This window comes from Lactuca sativa, chromosome 1, assembly GCF_002870075.4.
Source record: "Lactuca sativa cultivar Salinas chromosome 1, Lsat_Salinas_v11, whole genome shotgun sequence".
Lineage (NCBI taxonomy): Eukaryota > Viridiplantae > Streptophyta > Magnoliopsida > Asterales > Asteraceae > Lactuca > Lactuca sativa.
Window position 1 is genome coordinate 106070879 of NC_056623.2, and position 20989 is coordinate 106091867.

The 20989-nt window shown below is 35.9% G+C and overlaps 1 protein-coding gene across 1 annotated transcript; it reads left to right on the forward strand.

Moving 5' to 3' along the window:
* The first annotated feature begins 15957 nt into the window (after nt 1-15957).
* On the forward strand, nt 15958-20722 carry LOC128127618 (F-box/FBD/LRR-repeat protein At1g13570-like). The gene is made up of 2 exons (XM_052766264.1): nt 15958-16794; nt 20600-20722. The coding sequence occupies exons 1-2, from the start codon at nt 15958-15960 to the stop codon at nt 20720-20722; spliced, it is 960 nt and encodes a 319-aa protein (XP_052622224.1).
* Nucleotides 20723-20989: the final 267 nt, after the last annotated feature.

Sequence of the window (20989 nt, forward strand, 5' to 3'; positions counted from 1 at the left end):
AATTCTATTTAATTTTATCGAGTTCAGTGCATTGTAATAAAAAAAATAATAGAGTTGTATACGTTGTAAAAAGATGATGTAATAATCTATTGAACTCTATTGAGTTGAATGCATTTTGGATGCCCTTAGGGCACATATTAGAAAATCCATTTTTCCAAATGTGTTTTTGGAATTGATGGGAAATTTCCTTTTGGAATAGCTATATACTTGCTATAGGCGCCGTAGGGCAGCGAACCCAATGACATTCTAAGCTGTACAGATAAAAAAATGATGACGGGTTAGTTTGTACTTCGCAAACTTCCATACTTTTTTACTCTTTGAAAATCATATGAGAGACCGCGAAATCCTTTTACTTTTATAACAATTTATAAGAGCGACATTGTTTTAATTATATTGTTTATGATTTCTTCTGATCATCATTCAAACAATGTTTTCTGGTATCTTTGCAAATTATCTCGTATCCATATTAAACTGACGTAGCCATGTAATATATTTGTTATATTTAAGTTGATTTAAATTATATTTTTCCTTGCTACTACAATAATTTTTTTTTACTCATAACTTATGTTACCACACCTAAAACCTCGATAATAAAAGGAAATTAGGAGTGTCGGTAACATCAAGTTGTTCTATGTTTTCCATTGTCCTTTGAAATAACTTAGTCCAATTTTTTTTAAACTAACGACAGAGATATGTGATAAGGGATTTGTGAAGAAGATAGAATCAGTAATTTGCTTGAACACTTGATAGACTCAATCTTAGAGTGCCGCTTGAAGAGGCTGTAATTACAAGGGTCCTATCTTGAAATTTTATCTCTATATACCAAACATATCTCTTGATAGCTTCCAAGAAGTTGATCAATGGACCCTACTCTTATCAAGAAAGGGTGTTAGGGAACTCATCCTTACTAATTCAGACCGACATTATCAACTTTCTTCTGTGTTTTCTTGTCTTGAGTTGACGACTTTGCATTTGAAGAAATGTTTCTTCAATCCACCACTTGAGTTTGAAGGATTTCTCCATATTAAAAAGCTTTATCTCCAAGATATTGTTTTTAGGGCTAATTTGTGTGGAACTCATATCAACTTCCCACAGCTTAACAAGTTTGTGCTGAGAACTTGCACATATATTTACAATTCCAACATCAAGGCCGGAAAGCTGCAGAGTTTGAAAATTTTCAATTGTTCAAATGGCCTGTTGCTCCGGTTATCACACACTCCATGCATTATTAATCATAATATATATATAGTTCTTTCCAATTCCAGGCATCCATAAAGGGTTTGAAAGAATAAATATAGCGAACATGTTAAGTAACTTTCCCAAAATTGAACTTCTTTCTATCGATGGTGATTCTCTTGAGGTGATAGAAAAGTAAAATTTTAATGTTTAAACTTTGGTCTTGCTCCTAATTTCCTTGTTTTTTGGTAAGCTAAAATCTCACTTGCATCTGGCAGGATGTTATCGAAGAAAATATGCCAAAGTGGCTTCCATATCCGGTTAAGAGTTTAAAGTGTTTGAACTTGCAAGATATGCAACTCCGTGAACTGTGTCAACTTCTTGGTGTTCTATGTTTGCTTCGAAACTCGCCAAATGTGGAAATTCTGTGGATAGAACTTTGGGGGAGGGTAAATTAATGAGTGCCTAAAATATATTTATTTCCCTTATATTGTATGATTTGGATGCTAAATAGCTGTTCATTTATTATGTTTTCTTCAGTACCCAGGAGTTGACGAGGGACCAGCTTTGAACCATTTGGAAGCCCCAAACTGCTTGGACTGTAAATTGAATCAGTAGCAAACTGTGGAGATGACAGATTTTGGAGGATCAAGACTGGAAATTCTTTTTATAAACCTTCTACTTGCTCATTCCCCTTCTCTTAAGATGTTTAAAATCACACCACGTGGAGCTTGGGATGTTGACATTGGTAAGGATGTTATGTAGTTCCCTGGAGCCTCACCAAAAGCAGAAATCATCTACTTGAATGCCACATCATAATCTTGTAAGAATGTTCAATGATATTGCAGTTTAGCTCTACATATTCATCCTTATAGGAATATTAAGATTAAATTTATTTTCTGTATTTTTTTTCATGGATAATATGTTTAAGAAATGCCCATTACGATTAACTTTTTCCGCATTCATATTACTACAATATGTCCAAAATCACCATCCTTGCAAACTAAGTGTTTTTTTGTCCTTTTCACAAGAATGATGGAATTTTGTGGTTCCAAAAAAGCCGTTCTCTACACTTCTATGGAACAAATGGTTTATTTTTTGCTAAAATCACATGATCAACTACATTTTAAAACTAAGGGAACAACAATGATTTACAAGAATTTGGCCAGGTAATTACAGTGAGGCCATGACTTTCTTGATGCAATTTTTTAACCTGTATACATACTGAAAGAGACTATGTTTCCAGCTTAATACTAGAAAAATGTGAGATCTCTCTGTCGAATCTCTCCTTTAAATACCCTCTTATTTTACCTACATGCATTGAGACACTTGCATTTTTGTACATTGTAATTGACTTTTGCTTCTGTGCAGTTTGTGTCTTGTAAATAGTCGTATGAATTCATTAATCCTCATGTTAAGTATCATCCTACTGCCATCATGGCAGCCTAGTGGTGTTCACTGTGTATGAAATCCTCACTATCTTCTCCCTCCAAATTCAAGAAACTTAACACAGTTTATGGATTATGTATCATTTTCCAACTCATTTTGACCACATACAATGCAAAATTGCACAATAAACAATTAGGAACCAACAACTAAATAACAACATAAGAAACATGTTCCATAATTTTGTTAATATAAATTAAAGGCGAGAGAAATACCTAGTTAATCTACAGTAAAAATTGAGAACATTGGATTCGAAAGATGAAGGTGCCAAATTAAACAGAGAGATTGATTCCAAACTTAATCAGATGCAAGAATTGACATAAGTTACTTCAAGTTTCCATGTCATAAAATGAGGTTAAGGAAGTTCCATACAACACGGATTCTTGTGCAAATAAGAAACGATAAGACAACACCAAATGAACAATGCTAACATAGATGACTAAGCTATCAGGAATTGTAACAAAAAAGGAACAAAAGAAAAAGAGTTTGATGGAAATCAAATTACATGATGACCAATAAAAAAGGTGCGTTCTGCAGAACAAAATGTAAAAAACTATCAACTCTTTACAAGACGCATAGCTACAAGTTGAAAATAAATTAACAACTATTTACTCATCCAAGACAGAAGACAATTGCAACCAAAAATAATACTTTGTTGATGTAAGTTTTAATATGCATATACAGTGAAAGAGAAATTATGTTGACAGCCTTATACCAAAAACCGGCTTATTTTACCTATTTTCTTTGCTACCCTTACAATATTGTTCTTATTTGTACTTAATTTTTGCTTCCATGTGGTACATGTGTTAATATTTCTAAATAGTTGTACAAGAAATTTTATTAGTCCGCATGTTATATCAACGAACCAAAGATTATTTATACAAAATCAAACCTTCATCCATTACTCTCATCTAGTCAGAACGGAAGTATCCAGACAAGGCATTTAAGAAAAGTAATTCAAAAGTACTTCTAATAGTAAAATTAAACATTAACAAAAACCAAAGTATTTCAAGCTTCACCAAAACCTTACTAAACCAAAATCCTTGACAATACCCACTATTACATGTTAATTATTATAAACAGTATAATTACACAAACCCGGACATTGAACAAGAAAAGCTTGATTAATTCTTTGGTTCTGTGCTAGAAGGAAGTTGTTGTAAGCTTCCAGGAACATTCATGGAATGCAGTAGTCCTGGAATGGCTTCTATTTCCCTTGAACATATCTATGTATCAACTCACCTAAAGAATAGGCATTCACTACCCTATAATGATGTAAACAATTAGTGAGGAAGTAACCAAGTAAGTAGACTAAAAATCTTTGACAATTATCACTTGGGAAGAGGAGTATAATTGTCGCCCAGGGTTGTTGGATGCTCAGGATATTCGAATCGATGTTTTACTAACATGATATGCATGAGAGGAAACATCGCATTAAAGGTTATATGTATGATTGTGATGATCGCAACATTGCATATAACTAATAAGTAGACGAGTATTTTGAGGAGAACGATTATAAGTACAATTAAGAAGTTTATTATCTAATTTAGAAAAAAAAAAAAAAAAAAAAAGCTAGTAATGAATTTCATAGGAGATTCTCTCTTCTCTAAAGATTATTTTTCCAAATTTGTTTCCGGAATTGACGGGAAATTGTGAATACCTTGTTAAGAATAATTCAGAATTATTGTTTTATGCATGTTTTTATTAGCTTTAGAATAAATCAAAGTAGCCAGTGAAGTGGTCCATGGTCTACAGCATCTAGTCAAATTTGTTTCCTAGATTTTAGCTAAGCTCTAGTTTAAATACACAAGCAAATGTACGTTGTTAGTTACTCCCAACTTTATTTTCTTTGTTTAGTGAAAAAAGAACACTTTGCCTCAATTATCCCCTGTGCCTACTACTTCTTCACTGTATCTTCTCTGTTCACTATGCAGCTTTCTTTAAAACTGTGTATTCCAGTTTTACCCTTCTTTGTCTTTTATCAATTTCTGTCCCCTGTGCAGTTTCCTTTGATGTGTTTTGTTTCCTATCTTTGTAATAAAATTCTTTAGTACCCCTGCAATAAACCAACATTTGGTATCAGAGCAAACCTGGTGCATGCCCAGATATCAATCTCGTGAAGAGATGACATGAAACAATGGAAGTGGTGAAAGGATGGAATGGTCAATCTGCATTATCCAATGTTGTCAAGGTCAAACAATGCTGCTTGGTCAATCAAAATGAGGGTATTTATGCAAGCTCAAGGTGTTTGGGAAGCTGTTGAACCTAGAACAACAATTACAATGGTAGAAGTGAAGAAGGATAAATTGGCTTTGGCAGCCATTTATCAAGGAATACCTGAGGACTTGTTGTTGTCATTTGGCTGAGAAGAAAACAGCCAAAGAAGCTTGGGATACCGTGAAAACCATGTTTATGGGAGCAAACAGGGTGAAGACTACAAGGATTCAAACGTTGAAGTCTGAGTTTGATTCAATAAACATGAAGGAAACTGAAGGAGTAGATGAGTTTGCTGTGAAAGTGACAAACATTATGAGTACTATGCGTACCTTGGGAGATACTATAGATGAATCCTATGTGGTGAAGAGGGTACTTAGGGTAGTACCAGCCAAGTTCCTTCTGATAACATCAACCCTTGAACAATTTGCTGACCTGGATGAAATGACAGTAGAAGTAGTGATTGACAAGCTTAAAGGTCATGAAAAGAGAAAGAAGGGGCATGGTGATACATAGGACAGAAAATTACTCTTAACCCATGAAGAGTGGACTGAGAGAAGCAAGAAGAAAGGAGAAGACAGTTCAAAGTCAGTCCCAAAAGGCAATCGTGGTGGGTCATCACGAGGAAGAGGAAGAGGCCGGAGCAAGGGTGGTCCAAATGGCGGTCGAGGTGGTCATGGCAGGGGCGGTTCTAACCAGAAAAAAGAAAGAAGTCAAAGTCAAGATAAAAGTGAAATATAGTGCTATAATTGTCAAGAATTTGGGCACTATGCAGCTGAGTGCAAGAACCCAAGAAAACAAAAGAAATCATTAAAGTAATCTGATCTAGGAAGATAATGAACCTGCCTTGCTGCTATCATCCCTTGAAGCTAAAGATGAAATAAGGGAAGTATTCTTAAATGAAGAGAAGGTCAACCCGCAGCTGAGATCAAATGGGGATGTTGCATGTGACTCAAATATGTGGTATCTGGACACAGGGGCCAGCAACCACATAACTGGAGATAGAGGAAAGTTTCATGAAGTAGACACCACAGTCCAGGGCTCTGTGAAGTTTGGCAACAATTCAAAAGTGAGAACTAAAGGAAAAGGGATGATAATTTTTAAGTATAAAAATGGTGAGCAAAGAAAATTAAGAGAAGTATATTATATACCAGAATTGTGCAGCAATATTATAAGTCTTGGCGAACTCTCATAAGGAGGGGATGAGATTAGAATCAAGCAGAACTTTCTGAGGATCTATGACTCAAAAATGAGGCTGCTTATGAGGGTACAAAGGTCACCAAATTTTCTCTACAAGATAGAGCTAAGAGAAGTTAGTTCAAAGTGCCTAACTGTCAAAATTGATGACCCAACCTGGCTTTGGCATACAAGGCTAGGTCACGTAAACTTCACTGCTTTGAAGTCCATGTCAAATAAGGGAATAATTGAAGGAATACCGAAGATGGTCATACCATCCAAACTGTGTGAAGGCTGCCTGGCTGGAAAGCAATCAAGAAATACGTTCCCAGCAAGCACAAATTTCAGGGCTAAGAAGAAATTGGAACAAGTCCATGGCGACCTCTATGGACCAGTCTCACCTCCAACACATGTAGGCAACAAATATTTTATGCTGTTAGTTGATGATTACTATAGGGTGATGTGGGTGTTCTTAATAAAGATAAAAATATGAAGCCTTCCGTACCTTCAAGAATTTCCGAAGCAAAGTGGAGAAAGAAACCGGGAAAAACTAAAAGTGTTAAGAACAGACCGTGGAGGTGAGTTCATGTCGAAGCAGTTTGTGGAGTACTACAATGAAGCTGGATTGGAACGTCAATACACCGCACCCTACTCCCCATTAGAAAAATGAGGTAGTAGAGAGGAGAAACCGGACGGTGCTAGAGATGGTCAGGAGTTGTCTAAAGGAAATTGCGGTACCTGATGTATTATGGGGCGAGGCAGTGAGTCACGCGGTGTATGTATTAAACCGCCTAAGCACTAAGGCTCTAGATGGGACTACACCGTTTGAACTATGGACTGGAAGAAAGCCACATGTAGGTCACCAGAGAGTCTTTGGCTGTGTTGCTCATATGAAAATAGCAAAGAATCACCTCAAGAAATTGGATGATCAGAGTAAGAAAGTAGTATATCTGGGCACTGAGAAAGGCTCAAAGGCTCACAGGTTACTAGACCCAAATACCAGTGTGATATATGTGAGCAGGGATGTTATTTTTGAGGAAAATCGAAGATGGGAATGGAAAAAACCGTTGAACATCAAATCATCACAAGACATATCCTTCACCGTCGAAGTCTTCTTGTTTAGTGAAGAGTATTACAGCAACAATGGAGAATGGGTATCGGACACATCTGAGCACGTAAGCGGGTCGGATACAGCTGGGAATGAAATCGGGGCACCCAATAATAATGAAGTATGGGCCGAATCAATTCAGTCCATTAATTCAACAGCCAACCCAATCACCCACTTTACACCCGGTAACACACCATAGGGTATACCCGTTTCCTCTGTTACACCAAATCCCTCAACTCACGTAGCAACTCCAAGTACCACCTCAAGCTCTACTGGTGGTGGTGCCCCAAAACGATACCGCCTACTATCTGACTTATATGAAAACACCAATGAAATTGAACTGCCACCAGAAGAACTCATGTTGATGAGCAGTCAAGAAGAACCTGCAAGCTATAGTGAAGCAAGCCGAAAGAAGGAATGGATATAGGCTATGAACGATGAGATAGCTTCAATTGAAAAAAAACAACACATGGAGCTTAGTCGAACTCCCAGGAGGAAGGAAGCCAATTGGATTGAAATGGGTGAAACGTGACCCAACTAGAAGGATTGTGAAGCACAAAGAAAGGATCGTGGCAAAGGGTTACGTTCAAAAACAAGGCATTGATTATGAAGAAGTTTTTCCTCCAGTGGCAAGAATAGAAACAGTTCGAGTCATCTTGTCTCTTGCAAGCCCGAATGGGTGGCGTGTGCATCACCTGGACGTGAAGTCGATCGGTGTTCTTGAATAGGCATTTAAATGAAAAGGTATATGTTTCACAATCCCAAGGTTTCGAGAAACAGGATGAACCTGGAAAAGTGTATAAACTCACTAAAGCCCTATATGGCTTAAAACAAGCTCCCAGAGCTTGGAATTCATATCTAGACAAATATCTGAAGAATTTGGGTTTCAAAAGATGTGCCTAAGAGTACTCTGTGTATACAAGAACAAAGAATGGAAGCAGTCTGATTGTTGGAGTGTATGTAGATGATATACTTGTGACAGGTAGCAATCCTGGTAGTTAGGATGGTATATGTTAGAGACCTGGTTAAGGTCGGTATCCTGGTATATAGGAAGATGCTATGCTAGTGACCGGTTAGGTCGGTATCCTAGTTGGGATGATGTTATGTTATGTGATCGGTTTGATTGGATGCGTATTGTTATATGATTGTATGTTTATGTGCACATGGTTGTTGGACTGGGGTTGGGTTAAGGTGGGTCCTGCTTTGTGCTGTAGGCCAACATACCCAGGGCAGACCAGTTATCCTGAAGGCCCAACGAGCGGTCCGGATAGGCTGTAGGCCCCAAGAGGGCGTACCAAACGTGTCGAGGCTCGGAGAGTGGACCGACTGAAGGCCCGGTGCGGGCGGACCAGTCATACTGTAGACTCAGAGAGTGGACGAGGTGGATTGAAGGCCCGGTGCGGGCGGACCAATCACACTGTAGACTCGATGTATATGGATAGACTCGGAGGGTGGACCAGGTGGACTGTAGGCCAGTGCGGCGGACCAGTCACACAGTAGACCCGAAGTGCATGGCTGTTCTGTATCGGTTATATGATATGGTTATGTTTGTATGGTGTTTGTATCTTGGGGGTATCTCATTAAGCTTTCGGGCTTACAGTTGTGGTTTAATGTTTTCAGGTACTTCAGGAGACCATGGCAAGGCGAAGGCGTGATCGTACGGATCCTCATGTTCTTGTTTTATGATATGGTTCTGGGAATACTATGATAATAAATGTATTGAAAACCTTTTTGTAATAACTTAATGAAACTGGGTGGTTTTTGAAAAGTTTAAATTGGCTTGGATTTTTAGAGTGTTACACTATGTGCTTGAACTTTGATCTGTTGGATGAGTGGTAGTTCGGGAAGGTCTGCTGAGTATAGGGTGGCAAGGTTTCGGAGGGCAAAGTACTCTTCGCATGAGTACTTTGGGTTTTTAGAAGAGAAGAGACAATATTGAGGTTTAGGTTGGGTTGTCGTTACTAATGTCGAGGGTTTCGTGAATTTGACGGTCAAGGTGATAGAAACATATGAACTTAGTATGGTGAGGACCACGCCAATCCATGACGAATGATGACAACGAACTCTTTACCGAAACAAAAGTTAGGCCGATTTGAAAGAAACATTTGTTATACGATGGTGTATTCCGAGTATGCTATAGATGTTTCTTATTTTCAATTTTTCGGGAACCAAATGTCGTTTTTTCCGCTTCATTTTTTTCATACTTCTATTATACATGATTATCTATATTTTTACCAACTTATAGCTATTAATATCGTTCATATAGTCGTGTGCACCTTCGGGATCAAGTACTCGTTTTACTGTTTAACATTGTAATACGTATACTTTTCACCAACTTGTGATGAGTTTATGTTTATATATGTATATTTATAGACATGAATGAGTTGTGGTATACGTGTATGCATACATGTTTGTGATTATTTGTATGTGAATGTATTAATAAGCATTATAATGTTAAACCATTAAACGAGTAATCCGTACTGAGATGGTGGCTACCGAGGGGTCCTTTCTCATCCAATTTTTCTACGTGTCTATTCGATACAACAACAGATAACAGAAAATCGAGGATTGAATCAGTAGAAAGAAATCCCACCAAAACCCCTTGTTCATCAGCGGATCATACGTCCTCAATCTCTCAATTAAGGACAATGCAGTACAAACGGAAGACACGAAATCGAGGTTTGCGCGTGACATCGAACAGAAGCGGAAGCCAATACAAATAGGACAGACCGAAAGGCGGTTTATGGAGGAGGCTCAATGATGGATTAAGAGATAGAAACAGCGGAAAAGGAGATGGAGCTTCGGTGAATAGATTTGTAGATAGAAGCATAAAGATAGTGGAGGGGTGATACTGTAACACCGTAAATTTCAAAACAATTCTTTCATTTTAAATAATCATTTTATTCTTAGAACACTTGTTAAAAATCTCATTCATAATCAAATTACAAAACATAGCTCCATTTTCACTTGCATAGAAAACCAGGATCCTCCAAAATATGACTCTTGCTCTGGTGTGTACAATCAAGCCGGTGCCGTACCGTGATACTGAAAGAAACCTGAAAACAACAAAACACAAAACACTGTAAGCACGAAGCTTAGTGAGTTCCCCAAAATACCACACACATAACACATACAAGCCACTCGAGGCTATAACTCTATGGGTCCGTGCACCCAAACTCTGTGAACCCTCAGGTTCTAACTCTATGAACCTTCCGGTTCTAACTCTAGGAACCCTTCGGTTCCAACTCTGCAACCATGCACAGCATAAATCACATAGAAATAATGCAGTACAACACATAACATACATAGCATACAAATACTCTGTCACATAACTCTGGTTACCTACTCAAGGTAAAGTATAGTGAGAAGACTCACCTGGCAAGCAAAAAGCAGATATCTCCATACTCGGATCTCGAACTCGCCACCGCCTAACACGTAAGGCAAAACTCTCATGACTATAACTCTCGAGACTAGAATCAATCCTCTCAATGCACCCTCTTAAGGGTAAAAGACTATTTTACCCCTCTCTTGGCCCAAAGGCCACATCGCTGACCAAACCCTAAAAGTCAACGGTCAACCCTTGGTCAAAATCAAAGTCCTCAGTCAAAGTCAACCCCTGACTGACCCTACTCGCCGAGTCAACTCTATGACTCGCCGAGTTTCTATAATCAGAACTTCACTCAATCCGCGACCTAACTCGCCGAGTCACTCCGAGACTCGCCGAGTCCAACAACTCTGAGTCCACTCGCACACAACTCACCGAGTCATCCCTTGACTCACCGATTCTCGACTCAACCAGGGAATATCGGGACTCTTCGACAAGACTCGTCGAGTCCAAGAACAGACTCGCCGAGTCCAAGACTATCATCAACCTACTCGTCGAGTTGTTCATACAACTCGCCGAGTTCCAGGCCATCTTCATCCAACTCGTCGAGTACACTCATGTGACTCGCCGAGTACCACCGGTCTGAATCCATTCGGAAGCATTCCAGGCCATGCAATTGCTCCAAAACATAGATCTAGCCTCCTACCACTCATCCATCACGTAAAGTGGCAAACTTTACGTGAATCCAAAGAGATCTAGGCCATTTGCACATTGGGCTAGGGTTTGGGACATGAAAGCTTCACTAAACACTCCAACACAGGGACTTTCATGCTCTCTGATTCTTCTCCCTTCTAGATCTGAGGTAGCAACCTCAGATCTAACCTCTAGACTTCCCATTACATCCATAGACAAGTTCCCACAAACCCCAAAATGAAGAAACACATAATAACAGCCCAAGAACGAGATATTACCTCCAAGAGATGCCCCAACTGCAATGTAATTCGAATCCAAGCAAAGCCCCTTGCTCCAAGCCTTCAATCTCCCAAAATTCCTTCAACAATTACTTCTCCAAGCTCCAATCCACTCAACAATGGTGCTTCTCCGCGATTTAGGGTTTTCTGGGGCTCAAGGGGTGATAAGGAGGCTGGGAGGAAAACATAATGTTCTTTATATAGGGCTCAACCCCGAGAATTAGGGTTTTCTCCAATCAGCGCCTACTCGTCGAGTCCTCCTCACTGACTCGCCGAGTCGGCTACTTAGCACGCGACCCAGTCGCGACTCTACTCGCCGAGTCCATCCATGGACTCGCCGAGTCACTCTTTCACAACTTACTCTTTTAGCCCTTCAACTCTACTCTTGATATTTCGGGATGTTACAGATACGCATGACAATTAAAGAGGTTGTGAATCAGAGGTAGATAGACATATCATGTGCATCCCATGACTAAGCACACAAAGTCAACTTAGAGACTAAAGTTGTCAAGTTAAACGATCATAGAATTCCGTATTGACCAACTCACTGAGTCGCCAACCGACTCACAGATCCGAAGCTTAACCAAAAGAGGATGGGGTTCTACGACCTGACTCGCCGAGTCCAAGAACAGACTCGCTGAGTCCAAGGCAATCTTCAACAGACTCGTCGAGTTGTTCTTCCAACTCGTCGAGTTCCTGCCCATCTTCATACATCTTCGAGGGCTGCTACTTTATGGTTTTTTGGACCAAGACAAGCGTAGATCTAAAGTAGCAACCTCAGATCTAGACTTCTAACTCGAAATGGCTCCTTAACATGCTAAAATGGCCCCAAAACATCATCCAAAAGAAGATCTAGAAGCAATAAGGCAAAGTGACATATTGTGACCTTCAAACTGATGCTCACAACCAAAGAGTTGAATCCTCCATCTCCTTAGTGGTCAAATCCTCCAAATCTTTCTCTTATAAAAGCCCCAAGCTCACTTTCCTCCTCCTTTTACTCAAATTAGGGTTTGGAATCGCTTAAAGAAGCTTTTGGACGACAAGGGGGCTGAGGAGAGGACATAAGGTCCTTTAAATACGGTGCAAACCCTAAGATTAGGGATTTTCTCGTCTAGACCAGACACGCCGAGTCGGTCACTTATTCTATAACCCAGATCTAGCTCCGACTCGGCGAGTAAGTATACCTACTTGTCGAGTCCCCTCTTCAATCTACACTTTAAGCTCTTAACTCAAACTTCTAAAATTTCGGATGTTACAAAAATCAATAGATTTCTCGAAACCTATGCCGACGACATGTTTTCGGCATAGGTTTTCAGTATATCGCGAAGATTTTGGTCGTTCCCTCCGGACTTCTATTTATGAGTGCGACTGCATGTAGATTTTTATAAAATCTTTAAAAATTCATATCTTCTTCATACGAGCTCCGTTTTCGATGCGTTTTATACCCATGCATAGCTACCGATGAGATCTACAACTTTCATTTAGACTCCATCGACTAATTTTAATTTTATTTGTAAAGCTATATTTTGAACAAGATTAGAGTATTAAAGTCCGTTAAAAATTCATAACTCTCTTCTCTGACATCTGTTGTTGATTGTCCTTATATCGTTAGATAGGTGTTGACGATATCTTTAACTCTCATTTAGATTGTTTTGGCTAAAAATTAACCAATCTAAATTCGATTTCTGCGCTAACACAGTTACTCTGAAATATCAGAAAAATCATAACTTCCTTTCATGAAGTCAGATTTAGGCATTCTGTATATGCACGCTCTCGGTTTTACAATTACTACGACTTTCATTTAGATTTCTTAGGATATTAAGCAACCTATCTAAAATCCACTTTTTACGACACATTCTGTCGTACTATGTTGAACGCGAAACTTTGAACGATGATAACTTCTCCATATGAAGTTACATTTAAGTGTTCCTTATATCCCCGGAATCTTCATTACGACCACTTCCTCTTTTCATCAAGGCTATTCGTCCTAATTATTATTCTATTATGGACGTATATTTTATTCTTATTTTATTATATTGTTCTAAGCACGTATACTACATATATCTACCCATAAATCACATAATACTCAGATAATTATCTTTATATATTTCATAAAAGGTTAGAATTGTTGACCATTACAATTATATCATCTTATTAATGTCTAGTGAAAAATGCGAGCGTCACACAATAAAATGCATACAGAGAATGTAGGTTAACTGATTTAGAGTAAGTAATGACAATAATCATCACTCGAGTCAAATCCCCAAAATCAATTGAAACCATGGAAACATCCCAATATACCCAAATTACAAAGTCATATGGGCTAATCAAATGGTTATAAAATAACCAAAATACCCCTTATGTAGGTTAATAATACATTCTATACATCTAGTACACATTACCCGTACAGGTGCGCCATAGAGTCTTATTATGACATTCCATATACTCTATTGAGACGCTGACATAACCAATTCTCATTTTAGCAACATATTTTTCTCCATTTTGGTTTCAAATTAACCCAAATTTTACCAATGCATAGTTATTTAGTAACTCACAAGTAAATCTTAATATGTCCATGTCTAGATATACGAAGTATGTAATATCTTATGGATTCATGGCTATTATGAAGATATTAATCATGCACTCTATGTTTCAAGTGACAAATGACTTCAGTGTGTTAATAAACCACTTTAATAAGACTTTATGATTAATAAGATCTTCCAAAGCATAACTCAGGTATCATATTAAACATAAATCCAATCCTAAGTCATGATGTTATCGTTTCCATTATATTCCAAATACAATTATGGAGTTATTGATGCCATTTTGTCATCCTTTAGTAAACCAAAATCATTTTAGCTTTACATTGAATGAATTATTTGAATTCATAATCCATGTTTTAATACTTGACTTTATTTCTAAATCATTTTCGTTCGGTTCCAATGGTAGATCATCACCGGAATCACTAAGTCCAATACAATAACAACGAAAATCATGGAATAATGACTAAGACAAACATATATATGAACATACACTTCAAATAATCTAGATTTGAATCATTTACCATGGCTAGAAGCTAATTTACAACCCAATTGTGAAGTTATAGTTGCAAAAACCCCAATTCCATAATTGAAGTCGGAATTTTACCATTCATTACTTAAATGGAAACCTCATTATGTTCTAGAGTACATTTCAAGCATCAAAATAAACTTGTAATCATTAATGACCTATGAAATTCAGATTTGGTGGTAGGACTAAAACCTAGGTTAAAATTAAAGGAAAGCATGGATAGATTATACCTTCAATGTTATAGTGAGTGATTCCAAGATTTTAAACCTTCACTTGAGCTTCAAACCATAGTCCTCGATCTATATCTGAATTCAGCATGGAGAGTCACCCTTAAATCTTAAATCTTTGTCTAACTTAAATTAAGTTGCTTGGGCAACAAATTTGGATCGAAAGATGTTTAAATCTATAAATATTTAGGATTTATGTAACGAGAAATTGTTTGGCTTTTAGGAGTTTTAAATTCAAAAGTTGTTAACATTTGTGAATCTTTAGGATATATGAACTAAAAGAACAAATAATCTATTTAAACATAATATTTTTTTAACATGAAACTTTCCCGTTATGCAAATATATTGTGCTATAAATGGTGGACATTCATGTTCAAGTTTTAAATCAGGTGCTAAATTCAATTCTTAATCAAGTTCAAGGATGGAGGTAGTGGGAGATGGACGGGTGGTGTTAGGAGGTGTATGATGACCGTGGTAGTTAGAGATGGACCTTGGTGAAATATGTTCTGTATAGGTTAGATTTGCCGTTCAAAATACTACTACTACTACTAATAATAATAATAATAATAATAATAATAATAATAATAAGAAGAAGGTTCTAAGATTTTTGGAAGTATATACTATATATAATTAAATTGGAAATATAGTGTGGATGCCACCCTTTCTATTGAGTTAGCACTACATGAACCCCCACCTCACCAATATTACGCGGAGACACTTTCACAACTTTTGCCGAAGCAAAAAAATGTTAAAACATATAGACCAAATTTGTAATTACGTCGATATTTAATTTAGGGGCTGGTAGGTGGGCAACATACCCTAAATTGTAAATTCCCATTTGACATTCTAATTTGGTCTCTCCGAGCGTATCTCCTTTGTCGATGGGTATGTTTCTACTTCATAAACCTTCACGTATTTAGTTCTCGTACAACAAATGTCCATATCCTGTTTTGTCGATTTATTTAGGAGATTTTGGTCGAATTATGCTCTCTATGCTTTCTTTTCCCCATTCCAGTTGAATTCGCAAACTCTGTTTTTGTAAATTTCGTTGTCAATTGTCACGTATAATTGGAAAACAGAAATCAAGAAAAACCGATTTGCAAAGATCTATTAGATACGATTTCAAACATAATCGGATAGTTGTTAATTATGCAAGTCAGCGAGTATTAAAGGGTTTAAGCTAGGTTTTTCCTGTATATTATTTGGTCATGTAATTTCATTAGATTTATATCCCATTTCAATATAATGACAGGGAAACATAAAAGGAGGTATGTAACTCGTGTTGGAGAAGACAGAATCAGTAACTTGCCAGAGCACTTAATAGACTCAATCTTAGAGCGGGTCCCATTTGAAGATGCTGTAAAAACAAGCATTATATCAAAAAAGTGGAGGTACAAATGGACCTCAATGAAGGTGTTGACTTTTGATAACCACTTCAATGCAAAAATTGCAAAAAATGGAGCTATTGATTACAATGAATATATAAGCACCATAAACCAAGTGTTAAACCTTCACAAGGGTCCTATCTTAAAATTTGTTATCCATATACCACCTATGCTTCTTGATAGTTTCGAAGAAATTGATGAATGGATGATGTTGTTATCAAGAAACAATGCGACAAAACTCGTTCTTTATAATTCCAATCGACGTTATGAGCTTCCTTCTCATGTGTTTTCATGTTTAGGATTAACAGAGTTGATATTGGAAAATTGTTTCTTCAGTCCACCACTTCAGTTTGAAGGATTTCATAATCTTGAAGAACTTTTTCTTCTGCATATTGATTTTGGGAAGAGTTTAAGTGGAAATCAGATGAACTTACCACAACTTAAGAATCTGCATTTTCTTGAGTGTACGAATGTTCACAATTTCAACATCAAGGCTACAAAGATGAAGAGTTTGATTCTAGTTACGTGTCCTGATGCTAATTTGCTACAATTGCTGGAAAATCCTTCTATTGTTGTGTTTGGTGTATCTTTTCGGACTTTTGAAGATTTTGATAGAGTTGAGATGATAAATTCCATCAGCTTTTTAAGTAGCTTAACAAGAATTGAAGACTTCTTAATCGAGGGTAATTTTCTTAAGGTATGATACGAAAGTAGACTTTAAATGCTTTCCATTTACTCTTCCTTAATTACCTATACGCGAATACGCGATTGAGTATTGATAAGGTTAATTCAAACTATAGGGTTTTTTTAGTGAATTTTTTTTTTGGTCGCTGTAGTATTCAAATAGATAAAATGACAGAAATGGTCGCTGTAACATTTTTTACAAAAATGGTCTTGTGTTTGAAATACAAATTGACCGAAATGGTCCCCGTGTGAGATTTTTTTTACAGAAATGGTCCTTCTGTATGAAAATTATAGAAACGGTCCATGTCTAAGACAAAATTACAGAAATAGAAGAAATTACAGAAATGAACCCTGCGTAAGATAAAGCTACAGAAATGGTCCCTCTGTGAAAAAGTTACAGAAGCAATATCCGTCTAAGACGTTTACAGAAATGGTCCCTTTGTAGGAAATAGAACAAATTACAGAAATGATCCCTGTGTAATATAAAGCTACGTAAATGGTCCCTCTGTGACAAAAATACAGAAACGATCCCCATCTAAGACAAATTTACAGAAATGGTCCCTCCGTAGTATGTAGGAAATAGACAAAATTATAGAAATGATCCCTGTGTAAGAAAAAGCTTCAGAAATGGTCCCTCTCTGACAAACATACAGAAATGATCCCTATCTATGAGAAAATTCAGAAATGATCCCTCTATAGGAAATAGACAAAATTACAGATATGACCCATGTGTAACAAAGTTACTTAAATAGTCCGTATTTATATGAAAAGATTATAGAAATGGTCCCTGTGTAGGAAACAGAAAAAATTACAGAAATGATCCCTGTGTAAGATAATGCCACAGATATGGTCCCTCTGTGACAAAATTACAGAAACAATCCCTGCTACGACAAATTTACAGAAATTGTTGTTTAGCTTTTATGCTTTTTGTTGTTGTAAACATAGTGGAATTGGTTGTTTTTCTTTTTATTCCCCTTGATTTGTTGTTTGACATGGGTGATTTTCGATAGAAGTGTCAAGTATGATGGATTTTTTTTAGTTTACATTACTTCAAATGGTTTATTGTTGTCACAAAATCAGAGGATCAACTGCAATCTCCATAAAAAAACTGTGATTTTTTTTTTCAAAATTTTAATTACAATGTTATAATTGTGAGATTATTTTTGTAGTGCAATGTTATAATAAGAAAAACTTGAAAACAAATTGCTATAATTAATAAACAAAACAAGGAAAGTAGGTTGATATCTCTTGCTTTTAACTGTAAATAAAAATCTCACTTTTGCTTCAGAGTCTAGTTGTTGAATGCTAGAAAGAGCCCTGCACATGCTTGTCATTATTATAGAGACTTTGTGGTTAAATTGCCAACATGACAGTTTTAGCACCTTCATGGTAAAGATTATTATGATGTTTGTGAAAAAATATTTAAGATGTTATCCATTGCTTTTTAAAGATGATGAATTTAATGCAAAAAATAAAATAAAATAAAATAATTCAGTGGTTTTTGAAAGTAAAAATGATAAAACACAATCGGTTAAAACGGTAGGTTTTGTAACAAAAATACAAGCATTCTAAATTTGGGAAAATTTCAATGTTTAATATGTATCAAATACATGCATTCTAAATTTGGAATAGAGAACAAATCACAAACAAATCATTGTAGGAATAGTTTCCTTGCAACTATCAGATCAAACCATAAAGCTGATTAAGTATTAACCAAGTTATAAAATATTGATAATTCTTTAGTCATTACAATCCTCAAAAGTTGACAAATCCATTTGTGTGTCTTCCTTACAAATTGCAACTAATCACTTAGAATGTTAACTCAAGATTACGTTAACATATTAACTTGTTCCGGGTATCGGGGCGGGGGAGGAAGGTGTTAGTTATTTTCTAGGGAATAGTTTTTTTTTTTTTTATCAACAGTTACTTATTTTTTATAAATGTCTACCCATGCAAAGGGATGATGACGAATGGTTCCTTTCAAAACAAATAGTTTTCTATCGAAAACATATGATTTTGTGTGTAAACGTCATATTATAGTCACGTCATTGAAAACAAAGGCGTATCTTTTAACTGATACTTCAATGAGGGCGTAAGATGTAAAGTTGTCCAGGTAATATGCTTCTAGACAATGACACCCAAAGTTGACATGTTTTGCGTGATCGATCTAATCACAATGGTATATTTGATGCTTAACAATAGTTTTAATTGAACTTATTGGTCTTAACTCTTAATGTAAATGTGAGTTAACTTACTTGCTTGAAGACTTAACCATTAAAGTTCATATAAATAAGGATATAATAATTTATTTTCAAAATATGATAAGGTTAACACTATCTTATTCCCAAACAAAACCATAGAGCTGACAGAAATCGACCTAACAAACATACCTAACCCGAACCCTATTTATTTTTATTTTATTTTATTTTATATTCTAGTCGACAGACAAATAAGGATCAATTTATAAAGTTCAACAAATTTATCTAAACAACATTTTAATGGATTGATAGGATTAAAGACCATCCAAATATTTATTTCTCTAATACAAGCAAACTTTGGGATCTTTTTTATTATTATTTTTAAATAATATTATTAATGTAGTAATATAACTTTTTTCAGATTCATCCAAGAAATTATTTTACACAAAACCATCACAACTTACTATTATTTGTAATTAATCTAATGCAACCACTTCCAAAACGTGCATAAAATCACCCATTTTTATCTGTTACATAATCTTATCAATTTTAACTTTTATGTTAAATAAGGGTAAAATATGATTACAAAACAGATACAAATAAATCACAGAACTTTGTTGGGCATGAAAAAAGAAAAAATACACCAAAAAAACAAAGTTGCCTAATATTATCAATTTTAACTTTTATATTAAATAAGGGTAAAATATGATTACAAAACAAATATAAATACATCACAGAACTTTGTTGGTCACCAAAAAAGAAAAAAATACAACAAATTAAAAACAAAGTTGAGAAGAGAGATATTTATTGCAAACATACATGAGTATTCAATATGTTCGCATGCACATGCTGAAATAAACCTATTATCTATCAGTGGTGGAGTTATATGGTACAGTGGAGTACTATAACATCCCCAAAAAATTGTTTTTTATATTTAAAAACATTATTTGTAAACATATTTTATGTTATTTTATCTCCAACTAAAAAATTATACCATGTTTTTAATACACGGGATATGATAACTATACAAAATATATGATTTACGGTTACTACAAGAATGGTAGAAAGAGTTTTTCGGGATGACGTATGTAAAAATAAGTTGCAGAATAACATCGATGATTAAGTTGTAAACGATTGTTTATTCAATTTTTTTAAAAGGATGTGTTTTTACAAGTTTTTGATAATAATAGTATTGACCGATTTCAGGACATGACTAGACATTTTCAATTGTAACTTTTGCTTAAGTTATATATATATATATATATATATATATATATATATATATATATATATATATATATATATATATATATATTTACCACTATAAATGTTAAGAAACTCTTTGAACATATAATTTTGAATCCGGAAAAAGATTATACCCCGTATTAAAATTCCTAGGTCCGCCACTGTTACCTATGCCTTCAAGTTGCAACTTTAATGACTTTTGTATACCATACATATCCTGCTCACTTTGATATAACTTTTTGATTGATATGTTTAAGCATTGAAATTGTCATACACATGAACACATAATTATAAACACCAAAATATAAAATATATCTTACCATTATAAGCACCCAAAAATTTCAAATTACTAAATATTTCAATATATGTTGCAAGAAAAACCATCTCAAGAACGAGCTACAAGCCGGAACAACGGTGATGGGATGTAGTGAGTTGGTTGTCGTGGTGGCATTTAGGGCTTTTATAGAAAGAAAGAGATGCCAACAATGGAAAGGGTAAATTGTGATGGTGCTCCGGTGGTGGCAAGGTGGTAAGTGGTTTGTGTCTAGGGGTTTTTTAGCGATGTAGGGAGAGAGTCTTCCAAGAACTAAGCACATCCATATGCTTATTCATTCCTTTCTACACCCCAATCACCGAAAACATGAAAAGATGGAGGCGGGTTTAACCAAATATCCTTTTTTCTTCTTCAAAGTTGTTAATATATGGTTCTATAGAAGCTTATGTAAGAATCGGAAGCGATAATGGACAATTTTCGGGCAGATTAGT

Bases quoted from the DNA above. Each gene is read 5' to 3' on its own strand.
- LOC128127618 (XM_052766264.1), top strand. From the start codon at position 15,958: ATGACAGGGAAACATAAAAGGAGGTATGTAACTCGTGTTGGAGAAGAC. The intron at 16,795-20,599 runs GTATGATACGAA...ATATGTTGCAAG, and splicing joins TCGAGGGTAATTTTCTTAAG to AAAAACCATCTCAAGAACGA.